The following is a 20458-nucleotide window of genomic DNA, read 5'->3' on the forward strand; positions in this document are numbered from 1 at the left end:
TGAATACTAAAAATTAAATTAATATTTGATTAATCAAATAAAACAAGGGGTATTATTGTAATGAAACATTGCAAAACCTCACCTTTATGGGTATAAGGAGCCATATTTAAGTCGTTGATGGGAAAAGACACCCGAGCGGCAACTTTAGCACTGGACATCAGTTCGTGACGGAAACGCTTGAGATGCACGCAGAGGACTTCCGGGAGACGGATCACGCCCGACATCTTCACACCGTTACGGAGCTTGTTGCACCGGGAACAACTGAAATGGATAAAATAGAAGAATTAGACCTTTAAGAAAAGACATAAAGAAATATGGGAAAAAACGGATTGTGTCTATAAAGATAAAAGAGATTGCTCACAATTATATAAACAACAAAGTTAGTGTATTTAATAATAATAAACATTTTAACTACTCAACCGATCAATATGAAATTTTGCACATTACACATTTTTGTAGTCAGAGTACCTGTTAGCTACCGGTAGCGAGAACTGCTATTGTAGTATAATAAATAGCTATAAGAAGGTCACTCTTAATTCATATGTTAATAGATTTTTTTTGTCAGGTGTTTTAAGAAAACCCTTTTAATAGAAATGTTTTGAGGTAAATTTTGTACCTGTTTCAAAATAAATTATACCTGATTATCTACCTTCATTGATGCCAATATTGAGTATAGTAATTATTAAAGTTGAGTTTTTGAAGTTTTGAATTTTAATAAAAAAAAATACTAAGGATGTTAATTGTATAATAATTTTTTTTTCAAATAATTTATACTATTAACAATGTTCACAAACATTCTTGATCAAAATAACCATATACCAAGCATGGAATTTTTTTTCCATGACACAAATCAAATTTATCTCTGTTATTAGTGGTTTTTTTCATAAATGACATGAAAATATTATTTACCTATACATGTTATCCCCTTTAAGTTCATCAGCGCTGAAGAAGGCAGCGAGACAGTCCTGTAGCGAGACGACGGGCCCGTAGAACCACGACCGCAGCCAACTCAACAGCCACCATATCTGTACCAAACATTATTACCATCATTATAGGCTTTCCGTTAGTTCATTAATTTGGGATCACCGTGTGTCAATGAACAAAGTTGTTTTGTCAGACTTTTTATGAATACTTTGCTGGGGGATGTTCTCCTGTCACAATAGGGTAGTAGTAGGTAGGTAGATAGTAGAGGCGTTAAATGCTGATGTGCTTAACGCAAAACATTATTTTAATCATATGTAACCTTGAGATATGATATGATATTATATATTTTTTGGTAATAAACAGCCAAATTTTAATCTAATTAAATATCCACAAATTAAAACGTATATGTAACAGAAAATACATATTTTACCCTCCAATTAGAAGTAAGGAGGAAGTACTCACCCAGGAGTCCTGCGCGGAGGGCGGAGCGTGCTGGCTGAGCGCGGGCTGCTGGCAGCGCAGCATAGCCAGGTGCTCGCGCGACGGGATCGGCAGCGACAGGTCCTGGAACGTCTCCATGCGGGTCGACACCTGCGGGGGGGCACTCGTGGTGTCATTACAACCGTTCCAAAGAGAAAGAAGCTACTAACTTCTACTATTTAAGCAATACATTATTTTTTAGAACTTTTCTCTCGCATAGTATTAGTATACGCTACATTAGCACTTTGCTAAAGTAGCGTCATGACAACTCACCCGATCGCATATGAGGCACTGCACAGAAGAGAGCAGCTTCCCATCGAACACGTCGGATACAATACTGCGGTACCTCGCACCACCACCGCCGTCACCACTACCACCCGCACCGCCAGCGCTCCACGTGTGTGTCCTGACAAGTTAATAAACTATTATATAATAGTGGTAGTGAGTAGTTGGCGATAATAACACGATATATCTAAAGGTGAACACTTCACATCTGACAATAAAAACTGTTTTTTTTTTTCGCGACTCCATAATGTGTATGATTATTCAAGATCTAAACCAATGATATCGCGTCAATCTAATGTCAAAGATTTTAATTCTCTTGTGGTTGAAATAGGCTATAGATTAGTGTGAGCGCCACGATAGCATGCGAAAGCGATTCCGTGGCGTTCCTCGCTAAGACGGAAAGGGTACCGCTAGTTTTTTAGTGGGTATTCCGATGTTCGGGGAGCACTCGGCGCCTTGGACACCGGCGAGTCCCACATACCCCCCAACGTTCCCGTGGGGGAAACGCGTAATGCGTTTTTCCAGCGTTAAAAAAAAAGGCTATAGATTAGTGTAGCAAGCAAGTCTTAGCAACTGAGTGAGGTCCGAGAGATTCAAAAGATAAAAAATACGACCACGGTAGAATAAATACATTGCAAAATATATAAACATAAACGTGTAAAGAATGAGGAGATATCTTAGCAGGAAGCTACTATTTTTAATAATCGTAGATCTTTTGCTTTATTTATAAATATTATCATTTATTGTTTGAGATTATATATATATATATATATATATATATATATATATATATATATATATATATATATATATATATATATATATATATTTAATATGTACATATTTTTATAGTGAAAATAATAATCCATACAAATGTAAAGTATACTTTTGACTGTATATCTTATTAATTTAGTTACATTTTATATTGTAGATGATAGAACTATAGCCAACGTTATGGTATTTATCATTTTTCATTATTTTTTTTTTTATATAAAATGTAAATCGGTGTTCTTAAATATTCTTGTGTAGTTATGTTCAATGTAGTATGTAATTGTGTTCAATTAAATGAATGTAACTATTTTGTTCATCCAAGATTGTAATGTCTGGTTGTAGAGAGAAACCCTAAAGCTAGGCCGCAGTACTGAGGGTCTGGCGCGTCGCTGGCGCCGCTGGAGCACGTCTCGTAGCGCTCCTCCGCCTCGCTCGAACACGACAGCTCCGACTCCGACCCCACGTCCCGCTGCGTCGCGTCCGAACCTGGAAACGAATTCATGTCCCGTTACAATATTCCCTTGACAGAATTTCGGCCCAGCGATCACAAATCACTGGTGGTAGGGCTCTGTGCAAGCTCGTCTGGGTAGGTACCACCCACTCATCAGATATTCTACCGCAAAGCAGCAGTACTTCTTATTGTTGTGTTCCGGTTTGAAGGGTGAACGAGCCAGTGTAATTACAGGCACAAGGTATATCTAACATCTTAGTTCCCAAGGTTGGTGGCGCATTGGCTATGTAAGCGATGGTTGACATTTCTTGCAATGACATTGACTAAGGGCGTTTGGTGACCATTTACCATCAGGTGGCCCATATGCTCGTAGCAAAATATTATTATGCCACAGAAATATACGCAAACGCACGTGTTGTCTCTACTTTACTAATAAGTAATACTCTACTAATAAGAATATAAGAATGCATCTTCTTAACCCCAAGATATGGTGTAGCTTTTAAATTTTTTTAAGAGAAAGCTTAAAAGATAATTCAAAAGCTTGATGTTTGTAGCCTCTAATAGCCACTATGGACCAAAAAAGCTGGTCTGTTAGATCGCCAAATAAAACCTAACACTTTCACATCATTGGACAGCACTTATACCGTTAAGCTAGTCTTGATAACTTTAACTTAATTCGGGTACTGACTTTTATAATATAGGATTATGGAGCCGGACTTAATTAATATTAGTTGTGAACCATTTTTTCATTTAAATAAAATTATGAACGATTGTTTAGACCTGATACCAATAAATGGGGGTACAGAATCCTTACTATGTTAATGTATTTAATCACCATTAATCTGGTGTGCGAGTACGTTGTAGGTGAATTGGTGCGTGCCCGCGAAGCTCGCCGAGCGTCGGTGACGTGCCACGCCTTCCGCCTGGGACTGTACTCTGGTAACAGAAATATGCTCATGCTTTATTTAATAATTACGTTGTCTGTACTTACATTAACAACTTATATTAATAACACATGAATGTGAGTTTGCCTGTCTGTTTATTTATTACCCTTTCAAGTCTTAATTAATCGTTACGAAAATCAATCGGTTCTTTGGAAGTTTGTAAGACCGTTTATTCAAGTAAGATATAAGGTGATGATCTTGAAACTAAAAATAAGCCGAGATGGCCCAGTGGTAAGAACGCGTGAATCTTAACCGATGATCGTGGGTTCAAACCCGGGCAAGCACCACTGAATTTTCATGTGCTTAATTTGTGTTTATAATTCATCTTGTGCTTGACGGTGAAGGAAAAGATCGTGAAGAAACCTGCACGTGTCTGATTTCACTGAAATTCTGCCACATGTTTATTCCACCAACCCTTAGGAGGCCTTAGCCCAGTGGGACATTCACAGGCTGTTACTGTTACTGATCTTAAACCGCCTAAACACACCAATAATATCCGGTTTCAATCAGACAAAACCGCATCAAAATGCTTTAAGCTTTTGTCTTTATTAAATTCTGCATACATTTTGCCCTATCGGTTTATTAGTCGTATTGAACGTCAAGTTGAGGTGGTATGTTACCTTAAATACCCATCAGCTCTGGTGTCGCTGTACGCGGAGGGTGCGGGGGATTTCCGCCTCATTCTCGCGAAGTACGGCGCGTCACTAGCTGTCGAAACAGATATATTTAATTATCGACCAAGATATTATTCCAAAGATATAATTCATTATAAGACACAATATATAAATAATTAAATCGCACTATTTTTAAATATTTAATTATAGATAATATATTTTTTTTATTAGTTAACGTATATTTCATAAGCATCATCATCAGCATAAACGTTAACTATTGTTAATAGGCATGATGACTGATTTTGAAATAACCTTCTATAATGTAGGTACACGTCTATTATTACTGAAAATAATTTTATTTCAGTAATAAACTAACTGTTTACGCAAATAATTGCATTTACCTATTTTGAATTTCGCTCGAGATCACCCGCAGGTGTCATGGCGCCTGCACGTGACGTCACGCCACAGTAAACGACAGTAAACGTTGTATTGTGTCTATATACAACGAAGAAAATCAGAAAGTATTGCGTATTTCCTAAGGTTAAAAATGAATTCCAAAGTTTACAAGTGTTCCCGAAGTACAATATACAAAAGCAGAACGACCATATATAAGTAAGCAACGAAAGATGATGGTTCTTGAAGAATGTGAAAAGCAATTAAAAGGAAGTGTGGTTACAGAACATTTTGAAGAAATTGCAAATTGAGGCAGAGGTTAATAAAGATTTATTATATATTTAGTTTTATAGAAGTATTCGTAAATATGTAAATTCACAAATTCAGTACTAGTGGAGCTAAATGAAATATTACCTTAAAAGTTTTTACTTGTAAAAATATTAGGGCTCTTCATATGCGAGTAATACTATATAGCTAACAGAAAAGAAAATCTATGATAACACTAAAGATAAATAAAAATGTATTTACAAGGAAGTTTTCACATTTCGAAATTCAGATGAGTAAAAGTCTTTATTTGATGAAAAAAACTCTCCTAACATCAACAAATCCTGGGCAAATTAGAGGAATTTGCCTTAACAGAACCTTGTTCCATCATTGATAGATCTTGGATGTTTTATTTTCTTCACAAAAAGGCGAATAATCAACGACTCGACTAATTAAACGATGCAAAATAATTTTGAAACGCGTAAACACAACAACTGTTCAAGAGAAATGGTTATAGACACAGAGGCGTGACGTCAATCGCTCTGATTGGTGTTTCAAATAAAATGGCCGATTGCAGAATTTTATACTTTTATTTTATTAAAAATCTTATTAATCTCAATGTGTATATTAAAATGGGATCATTTTTTAGAATCCAAAAATAGTTTCTTCTCTTAAATCATTTATTTTTTAATTATTTAATACTGCCATGATGCCTATTCAATTTGATGATATTTTAGGGAAAAATTAAAAAAAAAAAACAGTGTTACGTGTTATGAAAAAAATAAAAGTCAGAAATTTAAAAAAGTCTATAGTTAATTATTTATTAAGGTTAATGTTGCAATTTTAATAGATAATAACTTTTTTGTGCAGACAGTAACGTTTTATTTGCATGATGTTGATGATTCTATTGTACAAATCTCCTTGTTGAGAAAAGTCCTATCACAAGAAGACATTGCTGTCCTTGTCTAATCAACTCATAAGAAAGCGATAGCAATATAATTAATTCAATCATAATAATGTGTACACGTTGTGATATCTGGCACACAATAGTTTAATTTCTTTTTTGTTATTATTGCTTAAATTTATTTAAGTTAATTAATATTACATTACAAACGAAAAGTCTGAATATTAAATTGATTAATCTTAGGATATAATATAGCTAAGTTTTGTGTTAGGTATATACCTCCAGAAGAAGCAGCTCTCCGTCTAATATGTACATTCCTGACATCATGGTCACCGTCTGCTTCTGAAGTCAGCTTATCTTCTGACGTGCTGTCCCACACCTGGTGGAAAACTTGTAGTTTTTAATATCCCTTCAAAGGAGATTTGGATTCATATTATTTATATGGATTATATGATAAAAGAAAAAACAATTTTTTTTTTTTCTTCAAGTAGGCTTATAACATTTTTGAATCGTCATGTAACAATATTGAATTAAATGTAAAACTACCGCCGGTTCGTAATGTACATTCTAGGGATAAGAACTGGCAACAAATTCAGTAGTTAAGGTTGTAACCATTTTTTAATTACAGAGTCAATCAAATACAATTAAATTTATGCATATCCCCTTGGATAATAATGCTACAATAAAATCAGTTTATGAAATATATGTATGTATGTTTATGACTAATAAATAATGATATTTAATATGTATATATATTTTTTTCTGGAAAATGGAAGTGTGTACACTCCCGTGCCTCGGAAAGCACGCAAAGCCGTTGGTCTTGCGCCTGAACTATTTTCGGTCGTGTCGGATTGCCGTCCCATTGGATTATGAGAGTAAGAGAATAGAGAGTGCACTTGTGTTTGCGCACACGCTTGTGCACTATAATATATTCTGCGCAGTTGGCTAATCTCTCTTGAGATTGGCCACCGTGGCTTTATTTATTTTTTTCAACTTTAACTTTAAAGTTAGCTACAAAAACAAAGTCGGTTAAAAAGTTGGTGGCGCATTAGCAATGTAAGGAACGGTTAACATCTCTAACAGCGTCAATGTCTATGGGCGGTGGTGACCATTTACCATCAGATGTCGCTTGTAGTCGCCTGTCGTAGTTAGTTTGCTCGTCCGCGTACCTACATTATATAAAAAAAGCTATGATAACCAGTTTTTCTTACCGGTTCTTTTAACTCTTCATGTAGCTGATCAAGGAAGCATCGCAGGAACTCCTGCGTATCATGTTGGTGGTATCCACGGAACATCGGGTGTACCTGATGACGAATAATTAATTTAGCTTCGAGCAAGTCTAGCTAGGGACCACTGACTTGTATCACATTCAACTACCAAAGGGCAATACTTTATATTGCTGTGTTCCAGCAAATTAATCAGTGAGCCAGTGTAATTACAGTCACTAAGTACATCTTACTTCTCGTGGTTGGTGCTTATTAAAATTATAAACTTTTTGAAACTCGATTTCACAAATATAGATTAAATTTTTTTTAATTCAGTATAAAGTATCGCTAAAATAATTTTAATTTATATTGATTTCGTACTAATTAAATCAATAATTACATATTGAATAATACTTACATTCCGTATTCCGTATAGAATACCATTAGGTACGACATAGCCTCTAGTTTTCCTACTCCACATTTCTTTAATTAATTTTTGGTATGCTCTGTAAAAAAAAAATAGTATATATATAAAATTGTTAGTGAGAATGGACGAACGTGTCAAGTCAGCGTGGACTCACCGGCTGAGGCCCGGCTTGCCGTCGCCGGCCAGCACGGCCACGGCGGCGGCGCACTCCAGGAAGTACGACGTGAGCGGCTGCGTGTTGCTGAGCGCCTGCAGCGCCGCGTTCATGTAGCACGTGTTGCCCATGTTCTGCAGCCCCACCAGCCCTGCACCGCACCAAGCGCACAGTAGACATGTCGTTATCACATTTATGCGAATGAATATTTACTGGTGATAGAGCTTTGTGCAAGCTCGTCTGGGTAGGTACCACCCACTCATTAGATATTCTACCGCAAAACAGCAGTACTTGGTATTGTTGTTTTCTTTTTATTTTATAGAATAGGAAGGTGGACGAGCATATGGGCCACCTGATGGTAAGTGGTCACCAACGCCCATATATACATTGGCATTGTGAGAACTGTTAACCATTGCTTACATCAACAATGAGCCACCTACATTGGGAACAATACCAAGTACTGCTGTTTTGCGGTAGAATATCTGATGAGTGGGTGGTACCTACCCAGACGAGCTTGCACAAAGCTCTACCACCAGTAAATATATTGTGTATACCGAAAGTGTGCCGTGAACCAGATATTATGTCGCTTGCACCTGTAATGACACTGACTAATCCTTCAAGCCGGTGAAGATTTAGTGATATAGTGTATATTATATAAATTACTTATAAATTGTGAATGCTCTTCTTATAATTTATATTTAACAGCAACATTGTGGGATCACAAGGGCCTACAATTGTTAACTAATCAAAAATCATACATGGCTTATTAAACTTAATGCCCCGCATGTACATTTTCTTCAATTGATTAGAAAAAACACTGAGCCGTTACAAATATTTTGGACAAAGTAGAAAATTTTCCTATAATGTACAATATTGACGATCGTGGATTCAAACCCGGGAAAGCACCACTGAATTTTCAAGTGCTTAATTTGTGATTATAATTCATCTCGTGCTTGACGGTGAGGAAACCTGCATGTGTCTAATTTCATTGAAATGATGCCACATGTGAATTCTACCAACCCGCATTGGAGCAGCGTGGTGGAATAAGCTCTAAGCCTTTTCTTCAAAAGTGTGAGGAGGCCTTAGCCCAGCAGTGGGACATTAACAGGCTGTTACTGTACTGTCTGTATTGTCTGTAATGTGTACAATAATATTTTTTAATTACTACTTAGAATGGCAAGTACCTTTCGGTCGCTGTTCTTCGTCATACTCCATATCATCCGGGTCGAGGTCTTCGTCCGAGTTGACACTGATCCCGACCAAGCCGGGACGTGTGGTCACCGACATGTCCTCCATCGCTGAATCTGGACTCTGGAAATTATCATATTATTTATTTAAAATTGATGCCAGTGACGTCAGAAGTTGATGTAGCTTGTATATTGTTTGAAATATGTAGTATTAAAAAATTAAAAAAAAAGAAGAAGAATGAAAAATAGGCACCCTAATAAGACCTAATTATTTGGTCTGCCTGTCAAAGCCTGTCTTTATATCGATATTTCATTTAGAAACTTACTTATACATTATAAGATGAAACAACAGACGACTAGTGCATTTCTTTTTAAACTGAAGCTCCACTAGATAAAGAAACAATGTAAGTTAATTGTAACTTTTCTGTAAGTTCTAAGCAATAAAAAAGCAATTAAATTAAAAAAGATTGGACGCTTAATATGTGATTAAAAATATATATATAATATATATTTAATTTAACAAGGATAACTCACATATAGGAGCATATTTACTGGTGGTAGGGCTTTGTGCAAGCTCGTCTGGGTAGGTGCCACCCACTCATCAGATATTCTACCGCAAAACAGCAATACTTGATATTGTAGTGTTCCGGTTTGAAGGGTGAGTGAGCCAGTGTAATTACAGGCACAAGGGACATAAAATCTTAGTTCCCAAGGTTGGTGGCGCATTGGCTATAAGCGATGGTTGACATTTCTTACAATGCCAATGTCTAAGGGCGTTTGGTGACCACTTACCATCAGGTGGCCCATATGCTCGTCCACCTTCCTATTCTATAAAAAAAAAGAAAGTAGACATACAAATGAAACAGTAAAATATAGCTAATTAAAAGTTCTTTCTGGCTGTTGACGTTGATTATGTTATCGAAGATCTATATTCGAATTCAAATGTCAATTTATATAGCATTGTTCATTTGTTAAGAGACATTAAACTAATAAATAATTATATTTTTATATGACACAAGATTTTTATCTGTTTGTCTATTTTAATATTATATTAAGATATTACAACAATATGTAGAAAGTAATTTCAGAAGTATCACTTACTTTTGCCTGCGCAAGCGCAGCTCTGATGTGTACCTCTTTTTCGCACAAGTAACACCATATTCGCTCAGTCGATATGTTCATATGAACGCAATGGGACGATAAACTCTGTAATAAAATAATGAGAACATTTTATTTAAATAGATAGTAGTATTTTATTTATTTATTTATTTATTTAACACTTTTTGCACAACATATACATAAAATGAGAGAATTAGGAAACAATCAAAGAAAAAGAAAAAAAAAAAAAAAAAATGGTGCGCAAAGGCGGTCTTACCGCTTATAGCGATCTCTAACAGACAACCTTTGGTGAAAGAATTTTGTAAGAGAACAGGTAAGTGCATTTACATATAAAAAGGTGATACTAAATATTTAATAAACTACACATATCTACATCCCACTAACCACATATAATAATACATACATACATACAAATATATATATAATTATTATATAGCATATACATATTATATATAATTATAGAGTATAAAATTATATATAGATAAATTATAAACCACATACTATTTCATACATACATACATACCATACTTGGAAATGGACAAATAATAGCTTTTCAAGCGGTATTTAAAAATACTCAATGAATTCGACTGCCGAATATCTGTAGGTAGTGCATTCCAAAGTTTGATGGTTTTTGCAGTAAAAGAGTTACTGTAGGTTTGTGTCCGGCTGCAGGGGGTAACTAGTTTATTATCATCAGAAAAACGCAGGTTGTGTGCGCTATCGCAACCAAGAAATTTAAAGCGTTCTTTAAGGTAAGATGGTGTGTGATCGATATAAAGAATAGAGTAGAGAATAGATAAGGTATGTAGATTTCTTCGTAGTCTGATTGGCAGCCACTTTAACTGAGACCGATACTCAGAGACATGATCAAACTTTCGCAGACCAAAAATGAATCCTATGGCTATATTTTGCAGCCGTTCTAATTTATTTAGGAGGTCTTCAGTTAAATCCATGTAGCAGACATCAGCATAGTCCAGTATTGGTAAGAGGAACGTATTAGCTAAGTTGATCTTTGCCTTGATAGGCAATAGGTTTTTCCATCGCCTTAAAAAACCAATGATAGCGAAAATCTTACGACTCATTTCAGCGATTTGAGGTACCCAGGAAAAGGAAGCATCGAGAAGTAGTCCAAGATTTCTAACAGTCTCTTGCATGTGTAATATTTGGCCCTCAAATAAGATTGGAGGTAGATGTTTATCTTGGACCCTCGTCAGAAGCTTATGACTGCCAAAAATAGCCACTTGCGACTTGCTCGGGTTCACTTTGAGACCGTAAGATTTACACCATTCAGATATCTTTGCCAAATCATGATTCAAGGTTGCAGCTGCCTCATCGATACTGTCTAAAGGAGCGGTAACGTAAATTTGTAGATCATCAGCATATAGATGATAAGAGGAGGAAATAAGTGAAGAGAGAGTATTAATGAATATAGAAAAGAGAAGAGGAGAGAGTACACCACCTTGCGGGACACCGGAAGAAATATCTAGATAGGATGAATATTTATTATTAGCCACTATGCATTGCTGTCGGTTAAACAGATAAGAGCGGAACCATTCAATGACAGTAGAATCTATGCTTAGCGATCTTAGGATTGCCAAGCATATGTCATAGTCGATGTTATTAAAGGCATTTAAAAAGTCAAGGAGAGCTAGTACAGTCACGGATTTGTTATCAATACCCTGGCGAATGTCGTCACATACCTTAACAAGAGCTGTAACTGTACTATGGCCTAATCTAAACCCAGATTGAAAAGGGCACAGGATTTTATTAATAGTGAGGAATTGGTTTAGTTGAGAGTGAACAACACGCTCTAACACCTTTGAAAGAAATGGAAGAACAGAAATAGGTCTAAAATGAGAAGGAAGCAAAGGATTGGAAACTTTAGGAATAGGAATCACGAGAGCTTTACGCCATACAGAAGGGAAGGCACCATGTAATAAAGAATAGTTAAATATATGGCATAAAGTAGGCAATATACTGTTAAGGGTAAGAAGTATAAGTTTTCGACTAATTCCGTCACAACCGATTGCATCAGATTTGATGCATAGGATGTGTTTTTTTAATTCTCCCATGGTAACAGGACTGAATTGGAAAGGAGGATAGCTAGGGATTGGCAAGGAATGGAGATAGTTGAGTGTGATGGATTTGTACTGATTGTTTAGAGAGGAAGAGGAAATAAAGTGTTTATTAAGATCATCGAGATCATCGAGAAATTGGCAGGAAACGTTTCCCGCTGACGCCCTATCCCCAATGATCTCAAAAACTGCCATATCCTAGATGTTCCGCTATTTTAGATATGCTTTGTTGACAAATAATTGGTCTGATCAGGAATTAATTAAAATTTTTTTAACACAAATGTCTCGTTGACATAGCGTTTTCTACTATCTTTCTTTAATGAAAATTTAGCACACCACCGCCCATAGACATTAGCACTGTAATAAATATATAACCAATACTTACAACGCTAATGCCCCACCAACATTGGAAACTAAGATGTTACGACCATTGTGCGTGTAGTTTGTACTGACTATAAACGCTAAGAAAGGATTTATAGAAATTTCACTTTCGGGGAGGGAAATGTGTGAGGGGCAACTAGTTTCTATATATTTTGGTGTTTTCTACAAACTTATTCTGATGGTTGAGCTTGTGATGGTCGATGTGCTGTGATGATTGATCCGGTTCGGACAAGTTCAAGTATTATTTGTAAAAAAAAAAAATATTATAATACCCAAAGCATCGAGGGTGAAGATATTAAATACACGCACGCGTTGCAAATACTCTTTAAATAACTTTGAAAACAATTCTCCGATAACTATCGAAATACTATGTATACGAACAAAATTATGCATTAATTTTTGCAATTACATCCTTGTATAATATTATTATTAAAACAATTCCAGATAATGATGAGACCTTCAGATTTGTTCCGACAATTGAATGCAATCGATAAGCGCGTTTATTATAAACGATTAGATAAACTAGCACGTGTTGTATTAAGATATTCACACGTAATCTAATTAAAAAATAAATAAACCTTCCTTTTTTTTTTCTCGCTGGAAAAACACATTTATGTGTTTCCCTCACAAGAGGTGGGGGGGCATGTGGGACTCGCCGGCGCTGAAGGCGCCGGAATACCCACTAAAAAACCAGCGGTACCCACTCCATCTTGTCGGGGGACGTCACGGGATCGCTTGCGCATACTACCGTGCCGAAATAAACCTTCCTACTTTAAACATATAATTACCTGATTAAGACCGATTCAAATTTCCTGGTATTAAATTAATCTATCTATATATCATAAAGTCCCTGCCACGTCTGTCCGTGAACGTACATATTGTTCACTCTTATCTCAGAAACAGTTTGGGAATTTTCAATCTGTTTACATAAACGGAACGGCTGATTCGTGAGTGGCTTAAGTATACATAACTATTTGATACGATGATATTTTATAATTATTAAGTCATAAAAGTTTTCTTGAGTTTTTCTATATCTATAGCATTAAAGTAATGAAGGGTTGAAATGTCTTAAATAATTATAAAAGACATATATTGTCTTTTATAAAATAAACAAATACAAAAAATAAATAATGTAAAAGTTTAAATATTTTGAAATGTTGATTAAATATAGTTATATTAAAAGCTCGGACAGTTGGATATGGACAAGAGACAATCACGATGCTGTGCCAAGAAATTTACGTCCAATTTAACAGCACATTTAGTGAGGAATTTCTTTTTATATTTTAATTGGTTTAAAGTCTCTATTAAAGAGTAAACATTTGTAAGAAAGCTTTATACAAATCATTGGGTTGGGTAGTGATTTTAACTCAGAAACAACAGCGCTGTTATATTTATTTGTTTGTTAATAAATAAATAAAACTAACATAAAGTTGTGTACTCTTGTAAAATATAAACTAGCTCGTGAATAACCCATTGGACCTCCTTGTCTCTTAAAATAAAGGTTTAAAGACTAGTTCGTGTCCGATGGTGATTTTGTAACGTGTCAAATGTTTAATGACAAATTGCTAGGAGTCAGGAACGCATTCTTTCAGCGGCCGGACTTTAGCAAACTTCTTTTTCTAATCGTAAAGTGTGTACATGGAATGAAATGCTGTGCGAGTGAGATAGCAGGAGTTTAGTTGCTATTCACAAATATTTTCTGTATTGGCACTTTACTAGTAAAACCAGGCTTGACATGCTTGTGTAAATACCAAATATAATATTAATGGTCATCGGTTGAATGGTATGGCAGTTGATGTACTTCAGCGCCACCTGACGAGTTTTAGGAAAGTGAAATAGTATAAAAATCTTCTCCATGAGAAAATATTTACTATATATATGTATTATTTTATAGTAACCATCAAATGGTATAAGTCTATTAATGTCCTCCAGACCGATTTCGGCCATGACAGCCAATCTCAAGAGAGATTAGCCAACTGCGCAGGACATATTATAGCGCACAAATATGTGCGCAAACACATGTGCACTATTTTTTTTATATAGAATAGGGCCACCTGATGGTAAGTGGTCACCAAAGCCCATAGACATTGGCATTGTAAAAAATGTTAACCAATACGCCACCAACCTTGGGAAGTAAGATGTTATATCCCTTGTGCCTGTAATTACACTGGCTCACTCACCCTTCAAACCGGAACACAACAATACCAAGTACTGCTGTTTTGCCGTAGAATATTTGATAAGTGGGTGGTACCTACCCAGACGAGTTTGCATAAAGCTCTACCACCAGTAAATTTTTTGTATATAAGAAAAGCTTGACTAAATAAAATTGCTATATATCATTAACCAATTGGTAATTTCTTTATTATCTAAATATAGGTTGTGAGTATCCTTTGAGGATCACAGACTTGGCTTTGTGCCTAACAATTTTATGATATCTAACAAAGGCGAATTATGTTCTTGCAACTCGGTTATGCCCTTTGAACTCTGAGCTATATATTGTATGTTATTTATGAGTACATAAGAACATTTTTAAAACAAGTCTTATTTATAACCAATGAGTTTTCGTAAGGTCCTAACTACTTTTTCTATTGCCACTGTTAATTTTGAGACTATATTTGTATAAGAATATTATTATTATAATAATTTAAATGTTACATAACTTGATTTTTGAATTGAAAAATATATTGTAGTATAAAGCAATGCATATTTAAAAGGCTTGGCACATATTCATCTTATAAATTGACCTTAATCAATAACGGACAGAACAGCAAATCGGAAACGTCCAGAAAGAGTTCTGGCTCAACACTAATCTAAAATTCTTATTGGTCACTAATTACATTACTGATACTACCAACTAATTACTATTAATATTAAAGTCAAATTAGTTAATTTTAATTTGATCAGTGTTACAAAAACGGTGTATTTGATAACAAAGAGAAGATTCAAGGTACATATACACATACATGACGTACATATAAATAAGGAAATACATATCCTTGGACATACGTAAGCTATAGTATGACAATGACAATGAAATATGTGTTATATTTTACTTTTAATTAATTAAAAAAATATTTTAAATAGATTAGGATTAAAATATATTTACTTTTTGGTGTAAAGTGCTGTGATCATTTTTAACTTCAGAGCATCCAATGTGATGGCAGTCAGGTTGCAAGCAGATCCAGAGATTTGGGCCGAGACATCCACAGTCAAAACATGTTAAATTCTGAAACAAATGTCGAGGCATGTTATTCCATTTATATATTTTTAATGGTTATTATGTGGAGAATATGGGGTTACCGTATTTGTAATGGCAGATTGCCTTTGATCACACTAGAGCACAATGCACTGTTTTTAGGAACTAAAATGAAATATGCCTGATTGACTCATTTGATTAACTTCATAATATATCTATGGCATTTCTTTAATAAAAAACAGTTGTTTATGTTTTTTCCTGCTGTTCATCTGATTTTTGGTATTAGGTTTCTAGGACCCATCCCCGGGCTTTCTACAGCAGAGGCTATAGTATCAAGCAGAAAGTGTTAGTAATCTAACCAACAAGGCAAACTGCATTCCTTGAAGGAAACATTCAAGGTCACCTTAACTGAGTTTGCATAATCCTTAAATAAGACGATTCTGTTAACGCAGTTAAGCACAAATTCTTCAAATTCTGAGATGATTCAAATTTAATAGCAGTTGCATGCTAAAATGTGAGCCAATTTCCAATAATGCCAAAGAAGTTTGGAATCCAGACCAGCAAGATTTGCACAATTTTTGGTAACAAGACAAGATCATTTTTAATATGACAAACAATGATTTCCTATAATGGCAAATAAATAATTTCTCAAGTCAGTCGAAATAGAAGTCTACTGCAAGTTATATGAATAGGCGTATTGTTTTCAGTAAAGCAATAGCCTCAACGGAAAATATAGAAGTTTCAGGGCACTCAAAGTGTAGAAATATTTTGTATAAGGAAGTAGGAAATCATCAACAACTCAAATGAACAATATAATACCTGTGGAATGTGGTAACAGGAATGTTATAATATTCAGTTTTTAACAGATTGAGTGAATAATAGCCTTATTATTCGGAGAACTTAACATGTTGAGCATCAGTAGGGGTAGGCTCCATAGAAATCCTGTGTTCTATGGAGACAATTAAATAAGACAATACTCGCACTCGTCACCTTGGAACCACTGCTCCCGTAGGGGGAAACTAGGAACATGTTTTTTCATCGATAAAAAAAAGATGTGAAATAGTTTATTGTATACTAAAAAATTATGAATCACATTTAAAACTCAATATTCACTACGGATAGTAGTAGTATTAAAATCATTACAAAACTTACAACAAAAGGTGTTTAACCTTATGTATGATATGATAATGATGATGAAATATTGAATTAATGTGATATCATAAGTTTTTCCTGTTGTGTAAAAAAAGGTAGAGCTATCAAATTTATTACCAATATTGATTAATACACAGTCAACCATTAATTATTCAAATCAAATCATTATTTTTAGTCATAGTAGTGTAATGCACAAATTACTAACTAACTAACTAATTATGAAGAGCATAATACAACTGTATGTTATTTATATTGAACTCTGTACTATATTTGCATGTATTTTATTCAGCAATTTACATAATGTTAGTTACATAAATGATGTAAGTATATTATGGTTGAAGTTTTTATTTACATAGTTTTTATTTACAAGGAAATATACCAGAAAGAACATTTTCGTTTTTTTTTTATTAATAATAAGCAAACAACAACACAAGTACCAGGAACTCATAAAGTATTGGTGGTAACAACAGTAACATCTTTGCCCAATTGAATTTAGTTTACATAGCAGACAGTACATTGCACAATATGAACACAAGTAAAGAATGCTAATTACCAATTACACTGATATTACGTTAGAGGTTAGGAGTAATAAAAATTGTAAGGGCTTACCTCCTTAGATTGCCACAGGTCCTTTTCGAGGAAGTTAACAAGCTTGTTTAGATGTTCACACGTCACGCTTTTGTCCATTGCGAAAAATTTAACGTTGTAGCAACGAAATACGTTAATATCAATAAGAAATTATTGAATCACAGTAGTCCCGCAAATAAACATTTTCTAAATTATGAGGATTACTTGAGTTGTCGTAAAAATAGAGGTAATAGATAAGAAAATAAGATTAAAAGAGCACATTTCGGATAAAGGCTGATAATTTAATTTAATTTACAGGAATTTCTAACACAAAACGTTCCGTGACGAGCGAAAAGTCAGATCAGATTCAGAATTCAATAGACTAAAAATATGCATCTAACGTATGTTTTTTAATAATCTTTAATAAAAGTCATTTCTTGTCAATCAACCTTCTTGAAATATAAATAGCGTTGGTCGTTGGTAACTTATTTGTAACTGTAATTTAATATAAGTTTGATTTCTTTACAGTCTTTTTGATAAAATAATGCTACGTTAATATTTACGACTCAAGTAAAAAAAATGTATTTTTTACAGATTATTTTATATTTGCCTTTTTCAAAAGCTGTAAAATTATATTATAACTGCAAACTGCAAACTATATGTTATAAAGATAAAAATATATTCTTTGAATTTGTTTTTGTAATGCTATTTTGATCAAAGATGAACTAGGAACGTAAAATTTATTGTTTAATTACAAATGTAGTCTCGCGAAATTGTATATTATATTTTGAGTAATAAGTAAATTTTTTGATGGGTAAAAATTTTTTGTTTTACCAGTTCTGGCACTAACTTATATGTCAAGGTGACACTGACAGTGTTTTAAGCTGTTTGTAAACCTTTGTTACGTAGGTAACTTACCCGCCTACTTTGTCTTTGTAAAGTGGCTTGAAATAAGATATTTGACATTGACAGAATGAGCTGGTAAGCAAAAATGTAAATAAATATTAAATTTCTTATGTTAAATGTTGATGTTATAACGTTTAAACATTTGGAAGCTAGATATTTAAAACATTAGCAATATGACGTCAGCTTCATCAAGCAGTGCCCGATCTTTATTCGCCGAATCTAAGCAACGGTTAGCAGAGAGAGTTCAAGTTAATATGAATAATATAGCCTCGTTAGCTCGGCAGATACAGAGAGGGTCCAGATCAAACGAGGCAAGTCCATCACATATTTTTTATGGTTAAAATATTTATTATTCAAAAAGAGAATAACAATTCACTAACTAGAACAAAATAATGTACAGCTAATACAATAAAATTATAAAAATATATTACTAGTAAGTACTAAACAAATCTAATTAGAAAAATATATTTCTACTAAGCAAGCAAAGACCGTTATTGTTTTTATTTTTCTTAATATATATATTTTTTTATTTCAGCTCCTGTCTAAAGCTGCTCGTGATTTTGCTACCACTGAACACTTGATGGAAGGGAGTGAAGAAAATCTCAAAAAAATGCAATTAATTTCAGTTCATATGGGCTATCAATATGAGAACATACATAAATCTGCTCAAATGTTAACTGAAATTAATGAACAAATTGCAATGATGCATAGATGATAAAATAGTCATAGTTATTTTATAATTTTAATTTTTAATAAAGCTGCCTGTGGCTGAGGCTGTAGATTCTACTGAGAAGTGTTACAAACAATTGTATTTTACTGTTTTAATATCATCAGTTAAAAATTATATTTATTGTTAATGTAACTAATTTATTAAATTCTGGATGTTAGTTATTGTCTTGCATCAGCAGTTATTATAAATTATGAAGACAACAAAAAAGAAAAAAGTTAAAAATATATATATTTAGAATGAAACTAAAACTGTAAATGTTTAATTTTGTTGTATGCTATGTAAAAATGTAATTAAGCAGATTTATTTATTTTAGTAAGTTCTAATTAGACTGCGGTAAAAAATTAAATGATTTCTGCAATTTATCTTTAATTTAATTTTGTAGTATTATAATCGAGAATATATCTTGAACATCAGTAATATTTTTACTATATATGTGTTTCATAGATTATTTAGAAATAATTAAAAGAATGTATACATGCAGTATAATCGTTTTATTATGAGTGAAAAAAATAATATTTTAATAACACTGTTTGTTTGCGATTAGTAATTTAAAACTTTAAAAGTATGATCATTATTCCATATCTGAATTTCTTAAATTTAAGATAGAAGGTAGTCTGCCAAATGAGCCACCTAGTTGTAAGTGGTCACCACTGCCAATCAAACTAACTCATTCGTAGATGCACCATCAACCTAACTCACCCTTCAAACCGGAACACAACAATTTTAATGGCGGTTATACATATATTTTGCTGTGTTCCGCCGCCATAACTGTTGCTGGGTGGCATGTTCCCATCTGGGCTTGCACAAAGCCCTACTATCATTTATGTCATAATATTTGATTTAGTTTTGAATATTCGCTATATATTTAATTATAAATGTACTATATTAAATAAATAAAATAGGTTTTTAGTATGTTAAAAACCAGACATGCAAGTGTCAAGTTGTACATTATTTCGTTGTAATGTTCGTAAATACTCTCCTTTTTGTAAACATTGCATAGAATCAGTGATGTATAGAAATTTATCTCGTGCATAGCATTCACTTTATTTGCGTAAAACAACAGTGAAATCTGAAACTAACAAACTTTATGTAAAAAATTGCATCAATTAAATATTAAGTTTTGATGAAAAACTACATTTATTATTGGCGCTTCTAAACAGCGAGTATGAAAAGATTTGTCATTTTTGCATTTTTTTTTTTTTATAGAATAGGAAGGCGGACGAGCATATGGGCCACCTGATGGTAAGTGGTCACCAACGCTCTTAGACATTGGCATTGTAAGAAATGTCAACCATCGCTTACATATCCAATGCGCCACCAACCTTGGGA

General features: G+C 33.9%; 2 protein-coding genes across 3 annotated transcripts in view; one reads left to right on the plus strand and one right to left on the minus strand.

Moving 5' to 3' along the window:
• The window catches only part of LOC126777157 (ubiquitin carboxyl-terminal hydrolase 20), a 30102-nt gene extending 12229 nt beyond the window's left edge, over nucleotides 1–17873 (minus strand). The window contains exons 1-15 of the mRNA XM_050500090.1: nucleotides 17536–17873; nucleotides 15685–15804; nucleotides 10105–10209; nucleotides 9001–9127; nucleotides 7817–7967; nucleotides 7654–7741; nucleotides 7242–7334; nucleotides 6310–6409; nucleotides 4476–4563; nucleotides 3747–3847; nucleotides 2832–2946; nucleotides 1678–1810; nucleotides 1387–1515; nucleotides 910–1025; nucleotides 83–261 (exon numbers count right to left, since the gene is read on the minus strand). Coding sequence (XP_050356047.1) covers nucleotides 83–261; nucleotides 910–1025; nucleotides 1387–1515; nucleotides 1678–1810; nucleotides 2832–2946; nucleotides 3747–3847; nucleotides 4476–4563; nucleotides 6310–6409; nucleotides 7242–7334; nucleotides 7654–7741; nucleotides 7817–7967; nucleotides 9001–9127; nucleotides 10105–10209; nucleotides 15685–15804; nucleotides 17536–17613 — 1723 coding nt within the window. The 5' untranslated portion in view covers nucleotides 17614–17873. The remainder of the gene's footprint in view (nucleotides 1–82; nucleotides 262–909; nucleotides 1026–1386; nucleotides 1516–1677; nucleotides 1811–2831; nucleotides 2947–3746; nucleotides 3848–4475; nucleotides 4564–6309; nucleotides 6410–7241; nucleotides 7335–7653; nucleotides 7742–7816; nucleotides 7968–9000; nucleotides 9128–10104; nucleotides 10210–15684; nucleotides 15805–17535) is intronic.
• Nucleotides 17874–18374: 501 nt separating this feature from the next.
• LOC126777289 (BLOC-1-related complex subunit 7) lies at nucleotides 18375–19597 on the plus strand. 2 transcript variants are annotated; one of them, XM_050500299.1, is made up of 3 exons: nucleotides 18375–18474; nucleotides 18553–18710; nucleotides 18935–19597. In XM_050500299.1, the coding sequence occupies exons 2-3, from the start codon at nucleotides 18573–18575 to the stop codon at nucleotides 19112–19114; spliced, it is 318 nt and encodes a 105-aa protein (XP_050356256.1). In that variant the 5' UTR covers nucleotides 18375–18474; nucleotides 18553–18572; the 3' UTR covers nucleotides 19115–19597. The 2 variants fall into 2 exon arrangements, with proteins under 2 accessions (XP_050356256.1, XP_050356255.1); XM_050500298.1 differs by having other exon boundaries at nucleotides 18383–18710; nucleotides 18935–19594.
• The last annotated feature ends 861 nt before the right edge of the window (nucleotides 19598–20458 follow it).

Source organism: Nymphalis io, chromosome 22 (genome assembly GCF_905147045.1).
Source record: "Nymphalis io chromosome 22, ilAglIoxx1.1, whole genome shotgun sequence".
NCBI lineage: Eukaryota > Metazoa > Arthropoda > Insecta > Lepidoptera > Nymphalidae > Nymphalis > Nymphalis io.